The sequence below is a fragment of the Chelmon rostratus genome, chromosome 3 (genome assembly GCF_017976325.1).
Source record: "Chelmon rostratus isolate fCheRos1 chromosome 3, fCheRos1.pri, whole genome shotgun sequence".
Lineage (NCBI taxonomy): Eukaryota > Metazoa > Chordata > Actinopteri > Chaetodontiformes > Chaetodontidae > Chelmon > Chelmon rostratus.
Genome location: NC_055660.1, coordinates 16,378,253 through 16,399,171, shown reverse-complemented (window position 1 = coordinate 16,399,171; position 20,919 = coordinate 16,378,253). Strand labels below are relative to the sequence as shown.

At 42.3% G+C, this 20,919-nt stretch overlaps 2 protein-coding genes across 2 annotated transcripts; both read left to right on the top strand.

The window, feature by feature from the left end:
* The first annotated feature begins 12,816 nt into the window (after positions 1 to 12,816).
* Positions 12,817 to 15,509, top strand: hmox2a (heme oxygenase 2a). The gene is given in 8 exon segments (XM_041933677.1): positions 12,817 to 12,840; positions 13,497 to 13,613; positions 13,733 to 13,850; positions 14,237 to 14,259; positions 14,261 to 14,402; positions 14,562 to 14,885; positions 14,984 to 15,116; positions 15,332 to 15,509. Coding segments are annotated over 8 exon segments (990 nt in total). The 5' UTR covers positions 12,817 to 12,835; the 3' UTR covers positions 15,460 to 15,509.
* A 1,787-nt stretch (positions 15,510 to 17,296) lies between these two features.
* LOC121604509 (deleted in malignant brain tumors 1 protein-like) lies at positions 17,297 to 20,697 on the top strand. Its single transcript, XM_041934046.1, has 7 exons — positions 17,297 to 17,330; positions 17,462 to 17,491; positions 17,585 to 17,712; positions 18,048 to 18,342; positions 19,252 to 19,545; positions 19,677 to 19,921; positions 20,590 to 20,697. Exons 1-7 carry the CDS (start codon positions 17,297 to 17,299, stop codon positions 20,695 to 20,697), a joined length of 1,134 nt encoding a protein of 377 aa, XP_041789980.1.
* The last annotated feature ends 222 nt before the right edge of the window (positions 20,698 to 20,919 follow it).

Sequence of the window (20,919 nt, the reverse complement as noted above, 5' to 3'; positions counted from 1 at the left end):
GGACATTTATCAGGAGAAACGCGACGCCTTAACTGCTACATGTGTAAATAGGTTAAGTGTCTGCCATATCAACTTAAAAGTTGATGATACGTCAGAGTTGTGTTCACAACTTTTTTCCTGCTGGCCCCAAGTGGTCAAATGACAACAGAAATTACTTCTATTGACCAAAATGATAAACTACATATTACTTTAAAAACTGCTAAGTGGGTATGGGTGGAATTCAGTTTTAAGTGTAAAGAAATTCAGTTTATCATATCCATTTATTTAATCATATCAATTGATTTAATCATATCCATTAGTGTGTGTGGCATTTAAAGTTCATATTTCACCTTTCCACCACAACAAATTTTACTGGCACTTTGCGTTCATCCCTTTTCACCCTGGGTGGACACTATAGTATAGGACACCAGTGAAGATTATCAATTCTGTGTATTTTTGATGAGGAATTATACTTACACTTACGTCCACCAGAGACCCTCCAAAAGGATGACATGTCAGTGCTCACGTCTGCGTTGAGATCAACAGGAGATTGCTAATGTCGTCTTAAAAACAAACCTCCTTATCATGACTGGAATCTATCACTAACACTTTGCCTCTGTTTAGACAGAGTCATACCCCATGAATGGTGTAATAACAGGCTTTTACGTACAGCTCACGGAGTGTTTCCTTTCCTCATCAGGACCAGATGGCATCAGCCATTAGTTAAGAACTTGATCTCAGCTGGAAAATGTAGGATTTCACAGTCGAAGCCAAGGCCTCATGCGCTTTAGCTACCTGCAGTTGATGACAATGCAACACAGATGCTTCTTAACCCATGAATAATAGTCTCATATTGAAAATAGAAAATATGTTCATGCCCTACAGTGTTTATTCAAACGTTAGTAATCACCTTTAGGTTGATTTTCTCTGAAGCTACCTGACTTTGCAGCCTTAGCGGTTTATCTAGACACGGTGAACACACACATGAAAAGAAAAGCGGCATTAGGTGAAATGAGCATAATGTGTGCTGAAGGTGTAAAAGAAAAAGCTAGAGGAGAAGAGAAGAGATGTCGATCAGCATAACGTATGAAGCCAGCAGGGACATGTGCAGGTCTACGTAGCTCAGAGGCCAGCTGCGCAAATAACACCACAGGAGGAGAGCAGAGCGTCAAAGGACAGAAAGTGGAGGAAATGTGGAGGGAGATAAAGGACACTTACATTCATTGTTTACATTACAAGAGATGCAAAAGACGAGTGGAGAGAAGATGGGGCAGGTATTCTTCCTATAGAGTAATGATCATAGCCAAAAGTACGTGGACAATTGAACATCACAGTCAGACGATTGTTGAGCATCTGGTAAAACAGCCTTCTTCTGGGAAGGTTTTCCACAAGATTTTGACTGGCTGAACCTGAACCTCAGCTATGAGAGCATTAGTGAGATTAGCGAGGTACTGATGTCGAGCGATAAAGCCAGGCCTGCAGTCGCCGTTCCAGTTCATCCCAAAGGTGTTCAGTGGGATTGAGATCAGGGCTTTGTGGAGGCCAGTCAAGGCCATCCACACCAAACTGTGATAAACATTTTTTTATGACATACTCACTCATATTCACATTTAAACAGGATTGGGTCTTCCCCTGTCCGCATAATATTGTCTACAATGTATGACAATAAGTATGTTTGTGTCCACATACTTATTGTCTACAATAAGTATGTGGACACAAAATAACATGTAGACTCTACATGTTATTTTGTGTCCACATACTTTTGGCCATTGAGCTGTTCTAGTGGCACTTCCTATTTCATGGGCACCCATAAATAAGCAGGCTGTGGTTGAATCAGGCACATCCCAGATTTCAGTCTGGACATGAAGCAGACTGATGATAAAGAAGAACAAATGTGGTCAATACCTTCCTAGGATTAAAAAAAAAACATGTTAATTATAACTCCACCACAGCTCTGAAAGTTTCTGCTGTCAAGTTGATATGGAGCAGAGATGGATTTTGCAATAATGAATGGTGTTTAACACTCAATTAACATACTTATCATAATGATTTCTTTACAAACAAAAACTCATGACCCATCATGCTACAACACTGAATTTATTTTGGGAGGACAAAGAGAGCATTGGATGCAAATGCCAGAAGAAATATCACGGTAATTTGACGAATAAATTGCCCCAATTCACTCTCTCTGTTAGGTGAGAAGACTGTATAAACACACTGTTCTGAATCCTACAGCGCTGCCAAGACACAGCGACTGGAAAAGTCAGTCCTGGAATTAAACCAGATACAATTCATCATACAGGACATATGATGATTAAACCAGAACATTGTCCTGAGAAACATCTGGGAGAGACAAGACTAACAGTACACAGCTGATGTTTCGTGGATGATGATGTGCAGGAGATGGCCTACGATATCGATAACTTGATGTAACTGTAACAACTGATAGTAAAACTACTGTAGACTCAATTCTGTAGTGATGCAGGTACCAAAAGCATCTTATTGTCTCAGTGTAGGCAGCAGCTACAATAATAATGAGATGTGACTGTGACTTTTCCTTTATTTACATGTATTATTTTCAAAATTTGTGCAGCTTTGTACTGTTTCAGTGTGCTGTACTGGAGACTGGCTTTGAGACAACTACTAAATGGTGTTGTTTGAAGATCATAAAAGAAGAGAAGCAGGACAATAGAAATTATGAGTAGAGAATAAAGTGTAATACAGTAGGAAACTGAAGAGTAAAATAGAGTGGGATGGTGTGGGAAAATGATGTGCTTGATGGTAAAAGAACAAGACTCTCTCTTGCTTACATGCTGAATGGTGAGAAAAGTGGAGTCCAGTAGAGTAAAGTCAGCGGCTCCTGATCTCGGAGTGGCAGACAGACAGTCTGTTTACCTGCACAGTGTTTACGAGAAAACCTGGAATCCCCCTGCCGAACAACAAAAGGTGGACGTGTGCATGTGCGAGTTAGCTGCGTGTGTGTGTGTCCACATGCACTCTCAAGAGGCAACAGCGCTCCGGCTCGGCGGCCTGTTGTCCGACTGCATCTCTGATTCGTTTAGGTGTGACCGGCTCTGTTTGGAGCCTGGCCTCCTGCGCTCCCTCCCAGCTCCCCTCCTTCTGCTGGGCAGCGAGGTCGGCGGGGAGAGAGAGAGCTAGTGAGGGGAGCAGCCCTGACCTCCGGCGTTCAATGCGGAAACAATGGCGACGCGCCTGAGGGTGACAGCGGGAGACAGGAACAGGCACAAATGCCGGAACTGTCCATTCTGCCACTGAGACAGACCTGCAGAGGCCTGAGAATCTGGAGGAGGAACTCTCTCTCTCTCTCTCTCTCTCTCTCGTGCTTGCTCTGTTGCTCTTTCTCCCTGTTTCAATATGCCCTAATATGACAAAAAAGTGATCCACTTGTTGATTGTATGCTGTTGTTAGCCAGTGGTCCCAGAGGGGGAGGCTCCGAGCGCCACAGAGTCGTAGGGAATGAGACAGGGATATTTTAGGAAACAATGATCGACTCATATACCTTGTTCACAAATTCAGAAGCTTCATTCCAAAGTAAGATAAACACCATTTAACAAGACTGAGAGTCTACAGCTAGCAGCTCTGTGAGTCTACACTGGTGCTTCGAGCTATATGCTAACATCAGCATGCTAACAAACTCACAATGACCATGCTGATACCCTGATTTACCACTGTCGCCACTGCTGATTATCACAAAACACAAAGTGCATCTGAAGCTGATGGTAATGAGTTTTGCAGGCATTTGGTTGTACAACTAAATATTGGGTGAATTATGACCAGATGATGATGGTAGATTAAAAGTCAAGGGATCACCAAGGTTGTTGCAAAATTCCTCTACAGGGGGTCATGGGAAATTTATATTTACACCAAATGTCATGGCAATCCATGCAATGTTATTGAGATATCTCACTCAAAACCACAAATGTCAACCTCATGGTGGTGCTTTAGGAAATTCAGGATCACCAAAGTCATTGTGATTCATCTTCCAGGCAATATGAAATAGTTGTTAAGATATTTTAGCCTAAGCCTAGAGTCACGCCAATAGCATGGCTAAAGAGTCAGTAGCAATTTACAGATTTACTGACCTAAATCTATATTAAGTATAGTAAGAAAGCAGATGGCACTAACTCTGATTTGTGTTTACATGCATACTAGTGTCCTGGTTCTCATCTGTTGAGTATCCTGGTTGTGTGTCGGCATGGAAAAATCACATCCTGCTGTCACAAACCTGGTTTGTTAGTTTTGCTATCTGCAGTACTCCATCGAAACCAGGATCCTGTGGTGTGTAAACACCTGATCCGGGTTTCTGGGGTGGCTGAGATGTTGAGGAATGAAGACGCACATACGGACAGATGATCAAAAACCTACAACCCTGATTCCAGAAAAGTTAGGACACAACTTAAATAAAACAGAATGTGATAATTTGGTTGTAGATACCGGGATGAATATCCAGGTTTCTCATGTTGCATGTAAACATCATGTCCCAAATAAGATCAGATCAGGGATAGTGTGCATGTAAGCACACTCGGTGATAAGCTTAAGGTGAATAGAAAGGCTGGTCTGTCAGACACTCTTATGGATAATAAGGTACAGGAGAACACAAAAAACAAAGGGTAGAGCAGGCGCATGTGTGCCCTGCACTCATATAGCATGTACGTGGGCTTGCATGCGTGTATGTGGGTGTAGATGGAAATACCAGGCAATGCCCTGTCAGTTAATAGCAGAAATAATGAATGACAGGCTCCAGTTGATGTTAAGCAGGGTGTAGTTTGTGCTAAACAAATGGCCCTTGAGTTTGGCCTGAAATACCAAGATTGTATCTGATTCCTTGGAAATATGTCAGGCTGTGGAAATGAACTAATCAGCTGTGTTTGACCTGGTCAGAGGAAAGCTTTCAACAAGAGCAACACATGAACCCACACTGATAAATTTACTGGTGATTTTGACTCGTAGGTGGTTTGAAGATGATGAATGACAGTAGTATGTTTGGTTAATTACCTGATCATTTTGTCCATATGAAAACACACCTACTTTAAATGAGCTATAGCCAATCTCAGTTTAATTCATCTCATGCGCAGCTTTATGAAGAGGTATTAAAGACATACATTAATCTTTGCTGTATAGTCTCCCTGTTACCTTGATGTTCTTCCTCCCCACGGCCACAGTTATTTAGGGGAGATGATGTTAAAAAATGAATGTGTGCTGAGCTCACTGGTCAACAGTTTTCTCTCAGAATAATGGGAACGGGAATTCAAGAAGTGTCTGGGGTTTAAATGGTGTCTTAAAAAATAATGAGGTATTAATTTACACATGCAGCATTTGATTTTTCCATTTGGTCCTTTCAGCAATCAGCTGCACTGTCTCATTAACGGTGGGTTCTGGGAAAGCCGACGTGCTTTTAAGGAATTATTTTCTGGCAGAGATTTATTTTTCTCTCTGAGCACGTCAGATCGTGAACAGTAAGCAGAGTGTAGAGCAATGCGTGCACTGAAACTTGACCTGGACACAGTGAACTCTGCAAAACCAAACGAGGGCTTCACATTCATTGCAGTAAATTACCTCACTGGAGAATAAATAGTGGAAACTTCTGCTAGACAATGAGAAGTCCAGAGAGCCGTGGTTTTATCCACTGAATTTCACATGTTCTCATATGCTGTCAAAATGTTGTCTAACATGGTGCTGTGAGCTCATGTCAGCATATTCAGTCAGACTTGACTCTCTTTGGGGCAGCGGAAACAAGTTGTGAACACACAACTCATCCACCATTTACAGAGAAACATTATCATTAGTTCAGCGTTGTGTTTGTGTTTTGGCAACTTGGGAAAGTATGTTATCACCTCCAGTGACCATCAACAGGCGGCTCACGGGCCACACCCGGCCTGCCAAAGCTTCACACCCAGACCACAGAATATGAATGAATTCACAGAATGCACCTATCAGTGTCTGCTTAGAAAAATTCTGGCCCTTGGATAAATGCAGTTGATGGCCCTCGCCACCTTAACCTGCCAAAGCTTATCCTGAAGTTACGGATCTGATTTGAGATCTAAGATGCCAGCGGTTGTTCATATTGGGAACCTGCTGTGGATTCCTACTTGGGGCCAAGAGAATTAATGTTGACACAGTCTTGCCTACACTGTTAGCGTCCTCGCTGTATTTCATTGTCTGTTCTACATTTAAAATAGCTCACCGTCTGTTCTCGATGTATGCATACTGTATACTGCATCGCATAAGCTGCAGTTTACACAATGGAGCTGCTGATAATGGCACGATTAAGCTATAAACCTGCCAAGCATTGATATACACCAAAACACAGACTTCCTGCCCTGCTCATTGTGCTGTATTCAAGGTAAGCACTTGAAGCCTCGAGGGGCAGCGCTACAATAACTGACCAGATTACATCACTCAGCACCCGAAGGGCACCTACCACCCCACCCCACCTCACCCTCACACCCTCCTGCTACCTCCCTCCCCCCTGCTGCTATGTGGCATTGTTCAATATTGATGAGATTGACCTTGAGGAAATCCCCCGCAGCTCTGTCGTGGCGACTGTCAGACTGACGAGTGCTGCCAAGGTAAACACAGTTCATTAGCCAATCAGTCTCCCCCGTGCCCATCTGACACCTGTCTAATGAGGATGCGGGCTGTTCTCACCTATCAGCAATCAGGAGTGGGAATGGCACTGGGAACACTGGGTACATTATGTCGGGAGCAGAGTAGTCTTCCTCCCTCCATCCTGTATTAGCCTCTGAGGCCGAGCCTGAGTCGCGTTCCTCTTTTCAGCAGGAACCCCCCACTGGGTGAGGCATCGCTTTCAAAGAATTCAAATGTGCAGCGCGGCCCACAAGGCTTTTCTCTGTAGGTCGGGTGTGAGAACCGCTCTCGCATGCTGGCTTCAGTGTGTTTTTACGGGAGGGAAATTGTACGATTGAAGTACAGCCCAGTGTGTCCAATGGGTGCAAACGTTGTACACATTAACCCATGAACTTTGCCGGCTTCCCAGTGAGGGTGTTAATGCAATGTGTTGCACACGGGTCACCTATGATACAGTGTGTATTTAGAGTACTTCATTAACCATATAAAGACACATGGAGCATATAACCAATCCAGTGTCATCTGGGAATACTAGATCCAAATAGGGAAGACTGTCTTCTGCTGTGTGCATGTTTTCCCTTTTCCTTATAAGACATACATTTTTAATGTCACCTCAGTGCTGTCTCGATACCCAGACTCAAAAATAGAACATTTTTGTTGTGGATTCCCTGGTGAAAGAATGCTGTGCTGTTAAAAAGAAGAAGAAAAAGAAAAGAAAGGAGAAGAGATTTTGGGTCCGGCTCAAAGGAGGGAATATTTGGGCTCCGTGTATCAAACTAGGAGACATTTCACCCCAGAGCACAATGGATGTTGTGATGCAGCTTATCCATTGTCCATTGTCTGATTCCCCCAGCCTCACCCTGTGTTACCCCACAACACATCCCCTCCACTATTACTGGAAAAAACATTGAGTGAACCCGTGAATCCCGAACTCTTTTTGTTTTCAAAAACATCCCACTGGTGAGATCTTTGTGCTGCGTTGCCAGGGTGGTGGGACTTGACGCTCCCTAAAAACAATTGATGAAACAGAAGATGGCGTGAAGCGTGTCCAAGAACATGGCTTCCCTGAACTAGTGGGGCTCACACGGTCGTCTATTGAAAGAAAAATCCTTTCTGTCTCACTTCTCAGCCGCTCAGCAGACTGCTTCGCATGTTATGGCTGGTTTAGGAAAGAAACACAAACTAACAGCCGCTTTAGTGACTCGACAGAGAACTCAGAAGATCTGTTGTCAGCCATTTTTCTTTGCAGAGAAGCAGAAATTGTGCATAAAACCTCTTCAGTTGTAACTTGTCAGTAAAACCTCTGATCAGGTGTGTGAGGCTGATATAAACATGCAGGGAGTTGCAGGTTGAGATTTGTGCACCAGTGGGAACTACAGACAGAACTGTAGGACAGCAGCACTTATAAAGAAGAGCTGGGTGTATTTTGTGTTAGCAGGGATCAGTTGAATTTCCTGTCTTTTGTGGCTTTCAACCAAATGTAACTGCTTTCACTTACAAAATAAGATTTCCCATCACTAATATATAAGGTTTCTAATTGGACTTAAGGTTTGTCCCGGCTCCATGTGTTTTAGATTTCCCTGGAGACACGGCGGAAAACAGATATAAAGGGGATCAGTGAATGTCAGGAGGGGGGGGGCTGAAAAATGTTATGTCCTATATTGCAGAGCTCAGCAGAGTGTCCTCCTCATAACTTCAGAGTTGCATAAAAAAAACGTCCGTTCTGTGATAAAAGAAGCACACTGTAAAGCAGCAGCATACTGCTAAACAGCTTTATACTCAAAATTCTGTTTAGCTTTGCTTGTTCATCTGAAAACATTCACTATGAAATATGTAACGCAAAAAAACTACACAAAACTGTTGTTCCATGCAGGGCTCACAGGTGTGTTCAGCTCACCCTTTTTCAGAAGAACTGTAAACGCATGTTAACAGTACAGGCCCGATGCTTCATGACTGTGAGTCAACATGCAGAGTTTGTGTCTGTAGCATAACCCCATAGTTCAGTGATGTCTAATTGGAACATACTGTAAACGTATGACTGCTCGTTTCCCCTGTCTCATTACTTTGTCTCACAGGCTCTCTCCATCCTGCCCTCCCATCCACCTGCACATTCTAATGAAGTGATCGCAGCGCTCAAATGCTAGACTGTGATCACATCGCATGCCTGCCCCATGTGTACACTTTCCTCTCTTTGTTAGCCCATGGCCTCGCACACACATGGAGGCCCGGGCTGTTTCCTGCAGGCGAACATAGGGAGGTGTGTTTCTAATTATAAACCTGGTGCGGGGTTAAGCACTCTCTCTGCAGGCCACCACAGCCACCAGGATTTATGGTACAAAGGTCCAGGCTCCCAACCCTGAAACCCACCAGAGACGCAAAGCCGTTCACTTTCTGCGGCTATAAATCAGAAAAGTATGGCCAGTAGCTGCCAGTCAATGGCAAGCTGGTGTTGCATCTGCAGGAGGTGAGAAAACAGATCTGCTCCTTGCACCCTTTTTAGACAAATGTGTCACTTTAATGCCTTTATTCCAGAAAGCTTCTTAAATATTAAACCATGCCTTTAGTAATCCATCTCACATGTTACTGTTGGATATTCCAGTCCATGCTGTGCCAAAGTCCTGCTTAGAACGAGAGAGACCAAACTGAATGTGTCTCAGTCAGCAGGTGCAGACAGTCCAACAGTATCCTCCATAATATCCACACTGATCAGCTGTTAATGTCTGTTCTGAGTGGTTAGAAAGTGATCAAGGGAAATATATCACTAAAAAAACAGAGGAGGTGGACTTTTATCAGTTAGAACTGAAGTGCAGTTTCCTATATGCCTACAATAGTCAAGACAAATACTCACTACTTGTTTTGAGCAGCTGTATATGGAATATAACATATACACATAATATGGACGTAACAGGAAGCAGCTAGCCTGTCTCTCTCCATGCCAAAATATACAGACTAGCATCTGCATTTTGTTTACACGTTGTATTGTGTTTGTTTAATCCCTTCAGAAGCAGAAATGCAAAAACATCAGGTTGTAAACAAACAAGATGTGACATGTTTCTTTGTGAGTTGTTGGAAGGTGTATTTTTGAACTCTGAACAGAGTCAGGCTATCAGTTTCCCCCCGTTTCCAATGTTTATGCTGAGCTCGACTAATCGCCTCCTGGGATAAGCTGCACACTTAACACACAGACACGAGAGTGGGATCAATCTTGTCATCTAACCCTCAGCAAGAAAATAAAATCGCAAAGTAAGTGTCATTTCCAAAATGTCTAAATGTCTATTCCAAGTGTCAACTACTGATAAAAATGTCATAAAGAAACAGAGTATTGTTCAGATGTGGCACATGGATGTTGTGTCAAGCTAAACAAGGACACCAGTAGAATAAGTAACACTTTATGATAAAGGTGGAAATCGTATGCTTAAAATAATGCTTAATTAATGCATGACTTGTGATGAATTAATGTAAGATGTATCATGACATCTGGTTGCTCACCATTAAAAAATGACCAGGTTACTATGGCTTTATAGTTAACATTTGGTAGCTCAATTAAGGGATGTTAATTTACAGCAATGCAATGAATTTGCTGGATTCCAGTTAGATGAAAAAGAAGTACCTGTTCTCAGAAATATGAAGCTATTTTTCTCATCAAACTGGTTGTTCGATGCAAACATGCATATAATAAACATAAATACATAGATACTGTTCCATAAATACATTTTATGTAACTGACATCCAGCTAACATCATTGCATATCAGTTCCTGTATGAAATAACTGTGAATCAACATTCCTTAACTGACGATCAATTAAGTTGGAACTAATCACATCAAGTCATAGCGACTGGATCATTTGTAAATGTGAGCAACAGCAATTCATGATACATCCTGCATTCATACATGCATTGAATCATCATGAGTTGTGCATTATTTCAGCATTACTCAAGTGTGATTTGTGCTCTTACTATAAAGTTTTACCTGTAGGTCTTTAAGACGGGATGCATATTACCATAAAAATGCTCGTTCATATTAGTCAGTGAGGAAATGAGCCTGTGATGTTTTGACAATGACAGGCCAAGAGGGACTGAAGCACGGTATTGTGTAACTGGTCAAGGTCAAACACTAGAAACATGTCACTGAAATAAGACAAAATCACAGAATTTCAAAGACCCAGAGTTTTGTTATTATCCCCAAAACGCTTTTAAAAAAACACACTGACCTAAAATTTGAAGCAAGTCTAAATGAATCCAACTCTGATTTATTTAGCCTGAGCCAAGTGATTATTGAAAGCGGGAGGAAATCCTTCACAGACAGGAAGGTTTCCCTTTTGTGTAATAAAGATCCAAAATATTGTGCCAAAAACAATCTGGAATGTGGTAAACAATGTACGGGAACACACTGGCCGCGTGATAGATGAGTGATTATCAGGATCTGGCATGGCTGGACATTTGATCATAGCAGCGTCATGTCAACCCCAGGGAGCAATGGCCTTAGTTTAGCACTTACAGGGAGGGATATAAACATCGTGGTATCCAGGTTGCATTGTGATGTATGCCTCTTTGGGAAAACACATGCGGTCGGGCATACTTAGGAGTATTACACACCAGTTGCCTGCACCTTCCTACATATTGTCAATGACTAATGAGTCAGAGAAAAGCAGCCAAAATCTTGATAAACACAGGAAATTGTATTGAATATAAAAGCAAAATCACTTGGGCAGCGTTGGAGTCGAGGTCAATACAATATTGTTGATCATAGGAAGCTCGTCTCGGTTATTAACAATGACAAAAACAAACAGAGGTGGGTCCGCGGTTGGATGTTTCAGAGCAGGACAGCAGCAAGCAGAAGTGGGGTTTTCCTACAGTGGAGCTAGCGCTCTCCAGGGCCCTTCAAGACATGAAAGAAGGCCTCTGGGCTGCCAGAATCCCTTTCAATACACGGAGGCTTTGCAGAGGAAAAAACTGCAACCCAGGACCTTTGTTCCTTTGTTCGTGTTCTTGAGTGTACTTTTGGTAGTCCATAGGTGAACTGAGGGTGTTCTTTATCTAGGGTGTGACTGCAACCACACAATAACATCCAGTTTAGTCCGTATATGCTGAACGTTTCAGGCTGAGTAGATGTATAGACTAACAGAACACAGTCATGTAAACTGCGAGCATGACTGTGTGAGTGGAAGACAAACCACACAAAATATAAACCATACAGTTACCGTGCATTGTCAGCTGGTGCCAGAGCAGGACACATGTTTATGTCTGTGCATCCGTGTGATCATACTGAATGAGGGTTAACAGTTACAGATGGGGGTATTTGCTGCAGAGCTCATTAAGGGTGTATATTGTTACAGCAGCACATAATATTCATTTATCAGTCAAAGGGAGAAAGACAGCGGTACTGCAAAATTATCCCCGTGCAGTTTATGAAGTGAGCCAACGGTAAACTGCTTCATTTCCATTGCTGACCGGAGTTATTGATACTCCGCTGCTAAATCAAACTGTACAATCGTTTGATACATTTTTAAGGTATATTACGTGGAGTCTAGTGACACCTGGTGGTCTAAATAGCATACTACAATACAGTGCGTGGCGATGAGTGAGTGAAATTGAGTTCCACGCAGATCAGTGAATGCAGCCATGAATAAAAAAATGTGTGCGGGTATGTCTTCATTATAAAATAAAAACACTGCGGTGGTTTATTCAATGAACACAACTTCAACCAGAGAGGATTTCCATGAACTACTAAGTGAAATAAGATGAAGAAGAACCAGGATGTATCAGTAAGGGTAATTACCAGCCTAACACCAAGATGTTTCCAACAAGAAATCCTCCTTTTGAATTCTGAAATCTCTTAAAATATAATTTGCAGGATGATACAGTTCATGAAGCGCGCAGTAGAGAGTGACCCATTGGTCATATTTTGCACACAAATGAAATGTTTTTATCAAATCGTAAACTGTTGGAAATGTTCAACTTCGAAATGTGTGTTTTGTCGTTTGTTTGATACTTAAATTGTACTCAAACTCAATTTCCCACAAAACTCTCAGGTCGATGTGAATGCAACACACTTATCAACACATGCTTCAGATTAAGGGCCGCCTCTTTCTGTGATGAGAAACATGATTGGTGTAAAATTTGCGGATCTAACCAATCACCATGACGGTATTCTGACCGTCATGTTGATTGGCTCGTTGTGGTATGAACCGCGCCCCCTGTACACTGTGTCCCGCTGTCTTGCGAAAGGCTACGATGGTGATGTTTTGATGAGGTAAACTAGTCTTTTCATTCTCATTTCTAAATATACGACAATGACGCATGGTATGTGTCTGTGTTTGTACAGACAGGGCGGATTATTTAACTCTAAATAATGGACGTAACCGTATTTGGGACCACTTGCATGATACCGAAGACGTGCAGTGTCAGTTTTGTAACTGTCCACCGGAATGTCATCTCTTTCCTTCTACTCACTGTGTTGCAATATTATGACAAAAATACCTCTAAAAGGCTATTATATGCTAATATTATTCAGATAATATTTTAGGCAACAATACAGTAATGATTGTCATTAAACGTAGCTCATAAGTCACCGTGATGTCAGTTGCTGATTTATCAGCGGATGTCTTTACTGACTCCTGTCACAATAAAAGTCCTAAATTAACAAGTGCTTAGTAACCCAACAGGGAATTTTACAAAACCTATACTTATATATGGGCTGGTGGATTTCTAAGAGGTACTTTACACAGTATTAACACGTGTCATGAAGTAGAAGTGAGTTATGTTCAGCAGTTCTTTACTTACAACAATAAAAGCACGTATTATAAGATTCTAAGTCTGATGTTTTATTTTTAGTTCATATCAGTCTTCTCATATCATCATTATTGTGTCACATTTGATCAATGGATCTTTATCTGCTTGCATAAGTAGAAAGTACTGTGAAACAGACCACAAGATGGAAGCCAAGGTGACATCTGAGCCCAAACCCAACGGTGTGAAGAATGGAGGGGCAAGGATTGTTGTGGACGATGATGAAGAAGTTCTTAGGTATGAAGGAAGACCCCCATGACTGGTGGTTCGTCGTGGCACTGTCACACTATGGGAATGATTTACACAACAGCCTAAAGGCACATGCGTTCATGTCTCTCCCTCTCTGTTCCACCAAGCCCAACCGACCTGTCTGAGATATTGGCCAAGGGGACCAAGGAATCCCACGACAGAGCAGAGAACTGCCAGTTTGTTAAAGATTTCCTCAGAGGTCGCATCAAGAAGGAGCTGTTCAAGGTTGGCCACCAAAGCTTCTTGCATTGTTGTTCCACATAATAGGTCCAATGGCTAATGATGTTGTCACAGATGTTTGTTAGTGAAGTAACAAATTAACAGCAGGCAGCAGGCTGGTACCAGCAACTATGTTAAACAAATTACTTATTATTATTTATCAGTGTTTTGCTCTTGGAAATAACCTCTCTCACCACCTCTGCCCTTTCGGTCTCAGTCACAGTTCCATACCTAATTTTATTTAAAGAAATTTTGCAAAATGTCATGGAAAACTAAGAAAATCTAAACATTAAAGCCACAAATCACCAGTTTCATTCAAAAGCCAGAAACTTTATCAGTTACCGTTTTATCTGTGTCTCTCCCACTTTCTCTCTCTCTGACTGTGTTGCCAGAGGGGTACAGCAGCTCTATACTTACTACTCAGCCATGGAGGAGGAGATTGAGAAGAACAGAGACCACCCTCACATCGCCCCAATCTATTTCCCCACAGAGCTGCACCGGCGCGAGGCCCTGGCCCGGGACCTGGAGTTCTTCTATGGAGAGGACTGGGAGAGCAAGGTCAACAGAAAGCACACATGTCAGAACATAAAGGTTACAAAGTGGAGCCTCAGACATTGCCGGCTGGTGCATGAAATTCAGACATGAAAAAGTCAGACTTAAGGTTTTATGACACAAGTGCAAAGCCCACTGACTTTGATAAGACGTTCTCTCTCATAGGTCAGCCTCTCTGCAGGGACCAAGCCCTATGTGGACCGCATCCACAAGGTGGGAGAGGAGGACCCGGTGCTGCTGGTGGCCCACTCTTACACCCGCTACATGGGTGACCTCTCAGGCGGACAGATCCTCAAGAAAGTGGCCCAGAGGGCACTGAAGCTCCCCTCGACAGGCGAGGGTCTCAACTTCTACCAGTTTGAGGGTATCCACAGCCACAAGGGCTTCAAGCAGCTTTACCGAAGCAGGATGAACGAGCTGGAGCTGGACGCTGAGAGCAAAGAGAGGATTGTGGACGAGTCTAACCGGGCCTTTGGCTTTAACATGATGGTGAGGGAGCAGGGAGGATAGGTTGACAGAGATCCGCACAAAAATCATGGCAAAAGTCAAACACAATGGTAAACAATCTACTTTTATTCTGAAAACAGGTATTCACAGAGCTTGAAGAGATTGGGAAGACTGTCAAAGAAGAAGTCCAAGATGCAGGTTTTGGACACGGTCATGCAGAGATCATGGAGGGAGGTGATATCAACAAGTGCCCCTACTATGCAGCAAAAATGGGTAATTATTTAAATGGGATATTATTTAAATCGTTTAACAAAATAAACTGGTAAAAGCATTGTTTCGTAAACAAATATCACCTTTATAGACTGAGGAGTTTTATGTCTATGAAATGACTTGTTTATGATGACAGTCTTCCTGCTTTGTCTGGCCTCATTCCTTTATTATTATGATTCTTGTTTCCGCTCTCCTCCTCCACCTCCTCCCTTCTACAGCTGCCAGTGGAAATCTCGCCCACACATGCCAGTTAGCCATGATGCTTCTAAGACATCCACCCTGTCAGGTGGCTCTGGCCGCCTGGGTGGCAATCCTCGCAGGTTTCACTGCCTGGTACCTCATGTAAGCTCGTCCTGCCAGTCACCTTTGAGCAAAGAGCAGAGGACACTGTTGCATCCTGCCAAATATGAGTATAATATTATAAGTTGAATGTATTTAATAAGGAAGATACACCGATGTGCAAATGTGTGTACATTTTGTCATGCTCGATTATTGAGGTGTGTTACAGATTCTAAATAAACGACAGTCATGTTGAATCAGTAAAAAAAAATGTTGAATCCCATCAAGAAATAGAAAACACTGCTGATGACATTGTCTGCTTTTTGCCATCTGGTTAGTCTAAAAGTGAGCATAGTGTAATGATTTACACATCACATCACTTTCACAGTATTATATTTTGTTTAGTTATATCAAGGTTGCATTGTAGTTGCACATTGATTCCTGTGTAACATAACGACAGTATAAACAAGGAAAAGTCCATACAGAAATGAACAGAAACCAATGGCTACTGGAGGAATATTAATTCTGAAACTAATCAGCAGGAAATGCATGTGTCGTGAATCAAATGGAGTTTGTGGTGTATCTGCATGCGTCAACCTGTCTGTCCTTTAGCAGAAGGACTGTTTCAATGTCATCAGTAGGTCCGCGTCAGCCTGTGTGCCTTGTTAATACCAAACAGCAGTAATGTGTCACCATCACTGCTCTGCTGCAGAGATGCATCACATTGACCAAACTATTTTTGTCACTTAGAGCAGGAACTAAGATAAGCATCACTAACATCTAAACATACAAACCTAAAAATCTTCTCTTACTTCATGGAGTCTGTTGTTTGTAGCCCTTACACTGTTTTTGCCTTTAACTTCAGAGCAAAGCTGTTCATATATACAATTACTAGTGAGAAAGAACAGGATAAATAACATTTATACGATGTCAGATTGACATGTAAGTACACACTTATGTCTGAAATGTGGGAATATAGCTTGTTTAAAACTTACTTGACTTGTCATGCATGTATTTAAACCTTAAAAAGTGCTCAATAAATAAAATGTGTCGACAGTCGATTTGGACAGCTAAAGCACCTGGCTGGAGGTCGAGGGGGTCATCAGATTATCCAGCAGCCCCCCAAAGTAAGCAGAGTAAGAGTGAGCTGACGTTACAAACTACAGGAACCTGATGAATGAGGTTTAAATATGTACATAAGCAGGGGAGAGCTGATGTGTGAAACATAAAGGTGCGGAAGAACCAGAGATCGCACAGGGTGATGCTGAAGTGATATGACAACAAAGCCACTGGATATGAAACACACACTGACAGTGTTTTTGCTGCTCTGGAGCTACGGTAGGACTGTGTTTTTAATGTCGGATGTGTGAAATAGCGGGGAAGAAGAAGCAGGAATTCAGAGGGAAATTTTTTGAGGTTTATCTCAGTTATCGTCTGACCTAACGAGTCAAGTGGTGTATGAGAGAGAAACAACTGTTTGGGGCACTGAGGAGCTTTTGTCAGGTCCTTACTTCTTAAAACTGCTGTTTGAGGACTTCAAGGCATTTAGGCTTTAAGGTTAAAGTCAGAATTAGGTAAAGGGAATATTTATATGATGCATAATGTTGACTGAAAGTCTCCTATCACGGGCTAGATTTTTTTAAGGCTGAAAACAGAGCAAGAGGAGGTGTAGAAGTTTAGTTTTCTCCAAGACTTGTTGAATCACAATATGCTGATATGTTATTATGGAATTTTTGCCCAGTGACACCAAAAATAAATTACCTACCACAGCTTTTAATCCATTATGCAATTTTCTCATGGTTGACTCTGCTGGTCCTGTCAGGCTGAAGTGCTGAAAACAACCAGTTCTAGTTTGAATTTGCCACTTTGCCAAGTGTCTGAGTCACATTATAGTGTTTACTGCTATGTGGAGCTCTGTCGAAGTGAGGCTCCGCCTGTGTACTTCAACATCCAGCCATGTATATTATAACATCCCAGAATCCAACTAAACCCGAACCTCCATGGTGCTGGCAGGGTGATATGATAATACTGCTTGATTTATGAATGTTTTGACTTTTTTCCCCGCTCAGGGCTGCAGGCTGAAGAAAAAGATCCACCAGGTAAATGGAAGATAACAAAGGGAAAGAGCAGTCGGGCTTCACTTCCAATCTCGTCAAATATTTAGTGTTGCTTCTTCTCTCGTCTCTGTTCAGAACCTGCTAATATCAGGTTGATGGGAGGAGCCACCCACTGTGCCGGTGGACTGGAGATGAAGCTTCACAATGACTGGAAACCAGTGGATGACCTTCTGTTTGACTGGAACCTGAGGACAGCAGCTGTGGTGTGCAGACAGCTGAACTGTGGATCAGCTGTGTCAGCAAAGATCAAACACAGTTACACAGTGAGACGTGTCTGGAAGCTAAACGCTTCCAGTATTCAGTCTGGATCTGCACTGATCGACCATGTTTCAGTGAAGCCCCAGTACTCCTCCTCCAGCTTGGAGATCACCTGCTCAGGTGACAGAATAATAATAATAATAACGACAATGGTTTCCAAATAATTTCATAGGAAATTTGTTAGTTTTGTTTGTTATTTGTTTGCTGTTGTTCACCTTTTTCAGTCAAAGTTCTGTTTACTACTGGCAACACTGTTTGTTCCCATTCTCCCTGCCCAGAGTCTGTCAGGCTGGTGAATGGAACTACTCTGTGCTCAGGTGGAGTGGAGGTCAAGGCTGACCAGTCATGGTCCTCGGTGTGTAAAGGTGACTTTGACTGGCAGGATGCAGAGGTGGTCTGTAAAGAACTTGGCTGTGGGGCTCCTTTAAAACTCCAGCAGGTGTTCTATGGCAACATAACGGCTCTTGAGGGGTCAAAAGAGTTCAAGTGCAGAGGCAATGAGACCACCCTCCTGGACTGTGAAAGCTATGAGTCAACAAGAAACACCTGCTCACCTGCAGGACTCACCTGCTCAGGTAAAGGAGAAGCTACTGCTTTATATTAACTTTTCTCAATACTTATTTTCTTTGGAAAACAATCTCACCACAAGGACCATTTAGTAGTTTATCATTTAGTACTGTTCTTGAGCTTTGGATCCCATCATATACATCATATAATCATCATCAGCAGATGGAGTTTTCCCAGGTGCTGCGACATTGTGGAACTCAAATTGAAATTGAGCACTTTACAGACTTATCCACATCAGCCTAAAAGCTGAGGTTGAGAGATTTTCCTTGGCAGTGGAATTAGTAGTTGACAATCTCACCACAAGGTCCATTCAGGTTCAATTCAAGTCCCTGAAGTGGTCAGTAAACAAGGCTAAGAGTCAGGCTGTGCTTAGGCTTTGAACTAAATCCTGACATCACCACATAGTATTAGCATTGTTCTTGTGAGCGATAATGCTGATATGCTGATGATTAGCAGGTACATTGTTTACCACTTTCACTGCTGCAGTTTAGCACTTAAGCTTGCTAACATCTGCTAAATTAGCACTCAACACAAAATACACAAAACAACTAAGGCTGGTGAGAATGCTGTTAGATTTGTAGGTATTTGGTCATAAACCAGAATATTGGACAAGTTAAATTTTGATCTGATGATGTCGTTGGATGAGAAAGGATTACCCTGTGAGGGACATGAGTGTCTGTACCAAATGATGGAGGCCAGGATTCTTCTTCTGTGCAACATAGATACCTTTATCAGATTTCATGGCAATCCATCCAGTAATAGTTAAGAGCCAAAACACGTGAACCTCATGGTGGCACCTGAAGAAAAGTCAGGGAATTACCAAGATCAGTAGTGTCATGCCATTACCACTGGACAAACCCAATCCAAGGTTAGTAATCCATTTTGAACCTTTGAATTATTTTCTTGTCTCTGTTCAGAGCCTGATAATGTCAGGTTAGTGGAAGGAGGCAGCCGCTGCACTGGCAGACTGGAAATGAAACTCCATGGTGACTGGAAACCAGTGGATGGTTTGAAGGGGGGGCTGAAGTCTGCAACTTTAGTTTGCAGAAAGCTGAAATGTGGCTTTGCTGTTTCAACTGCAACAAAGCCTTCTGCAGCAAAATCTGTGTGGGGGATCCTTTCTTCTAGAATTCAGTCTGGATCTGCACTGAGAGAGCATGTATCATTGAGGCCCTGGCACTCCTCATCCAGACTGGAGATCACCTGCTCAGGTAACTCCTTCAGCGATATCAGCCATGATGATCAACATTAGGTCCACTGTCTTTGTCTCAATAATTTTACAGCTTTGCTTGTCATGACAAACCTGGGACGATCTGCGCCATCTTCCCCTTTGTCTCTACAGATCTGCTGTTTCAGCCATCGATCTCCATCTCTCCCTCCATCGACGGGGTCTACGAGTCGTCTGACTTCACCATAAGCTGCTCCATTAAACCACAGTACCCAGGAGGCTCTTTCCAGCTCACCTTCACCACCTCTAACACAACACAAATCTACACCCAGAAAGCTGTCAATCACACCGCCAACTTCCTGTTTCCGGATGCAGACCATGGCCACCAAGGGAACTACAGCTGTGTTTATCACGTCCAAGTTTTCTCTCATAACTTATCTTCAGCGAGCCAGCCACTTCCTCTTTGTATCGCAGGTGACATGAAGGGAAAAGCACAGCTGTATTTGAGAGGGAAAAGTGCCACTAGCTGTGTTGCATTTAAGTTTTGACAAATTATTTTAAATGACAGAAATATGACATGGAGGGCATTAAATCAGCTATGTTTTCAGGAAACATTTTAAACCTAACTGATGACGTTTGGCTATTTCTAATGAAAGTTGTTTCATCTTGTATAAACTCCTGCCACTTGGAAGAAGTATGAAGAATTTGTTCTCCTAAACCCAACTTTATCTTGAATCACTTAGATAATTAGTTGAATGAATAAGACAGTGGCACACTTCTATTTCAATTTTGTGATATTTGAGGTTTAATGCATCTTATATTCAGTGCTGACTGCTGTACTCATGATTTTCTTTGATTTGGTGTAATTGTTGTTAATCTGTTACAGCCTCTCCAGCCTCAAGAGTTCACTTCCCAAGACTCACTGTCCTGATACTCACGTTGGCTTTGTTTGTGTTTGCCATTTGTTTCCACAAAAAGGTACTGTGCACGTGTTGATTTAATAGAGGATTGGGTGAAAGGTCTTAGTCTGTATACAGTGTATGAGTAATGCAGTAACTTTAAGCCATCTGCTGCCATGTCTCTTCAGGCCACCAGAGGGCAGCAGCCAAGAGGCCAGGAGAACTTGGAGCTGGACTACAACAACCTTTGGGCTTCCAGAGGTGGTATGCCAAAAGAAGAAGAAACAGACCTCTAAGGAGCTCATCTTGTGTCAAAATTGATCATTTAAATATCATTCAACTGTTTTTTTCTTTCATCTTAGTCAAAGCTATTACCGTTACAGAAATGAAACTACTCCACTCACGTTGCACCGATTGCAATGCTATAACATTTTCAGACTCATGATGGACTCTAAAAAAATGATCAAATTAATGCAGCAAAAGCAGAAATATGTTCCACACAGTGCAACTCAACTGCC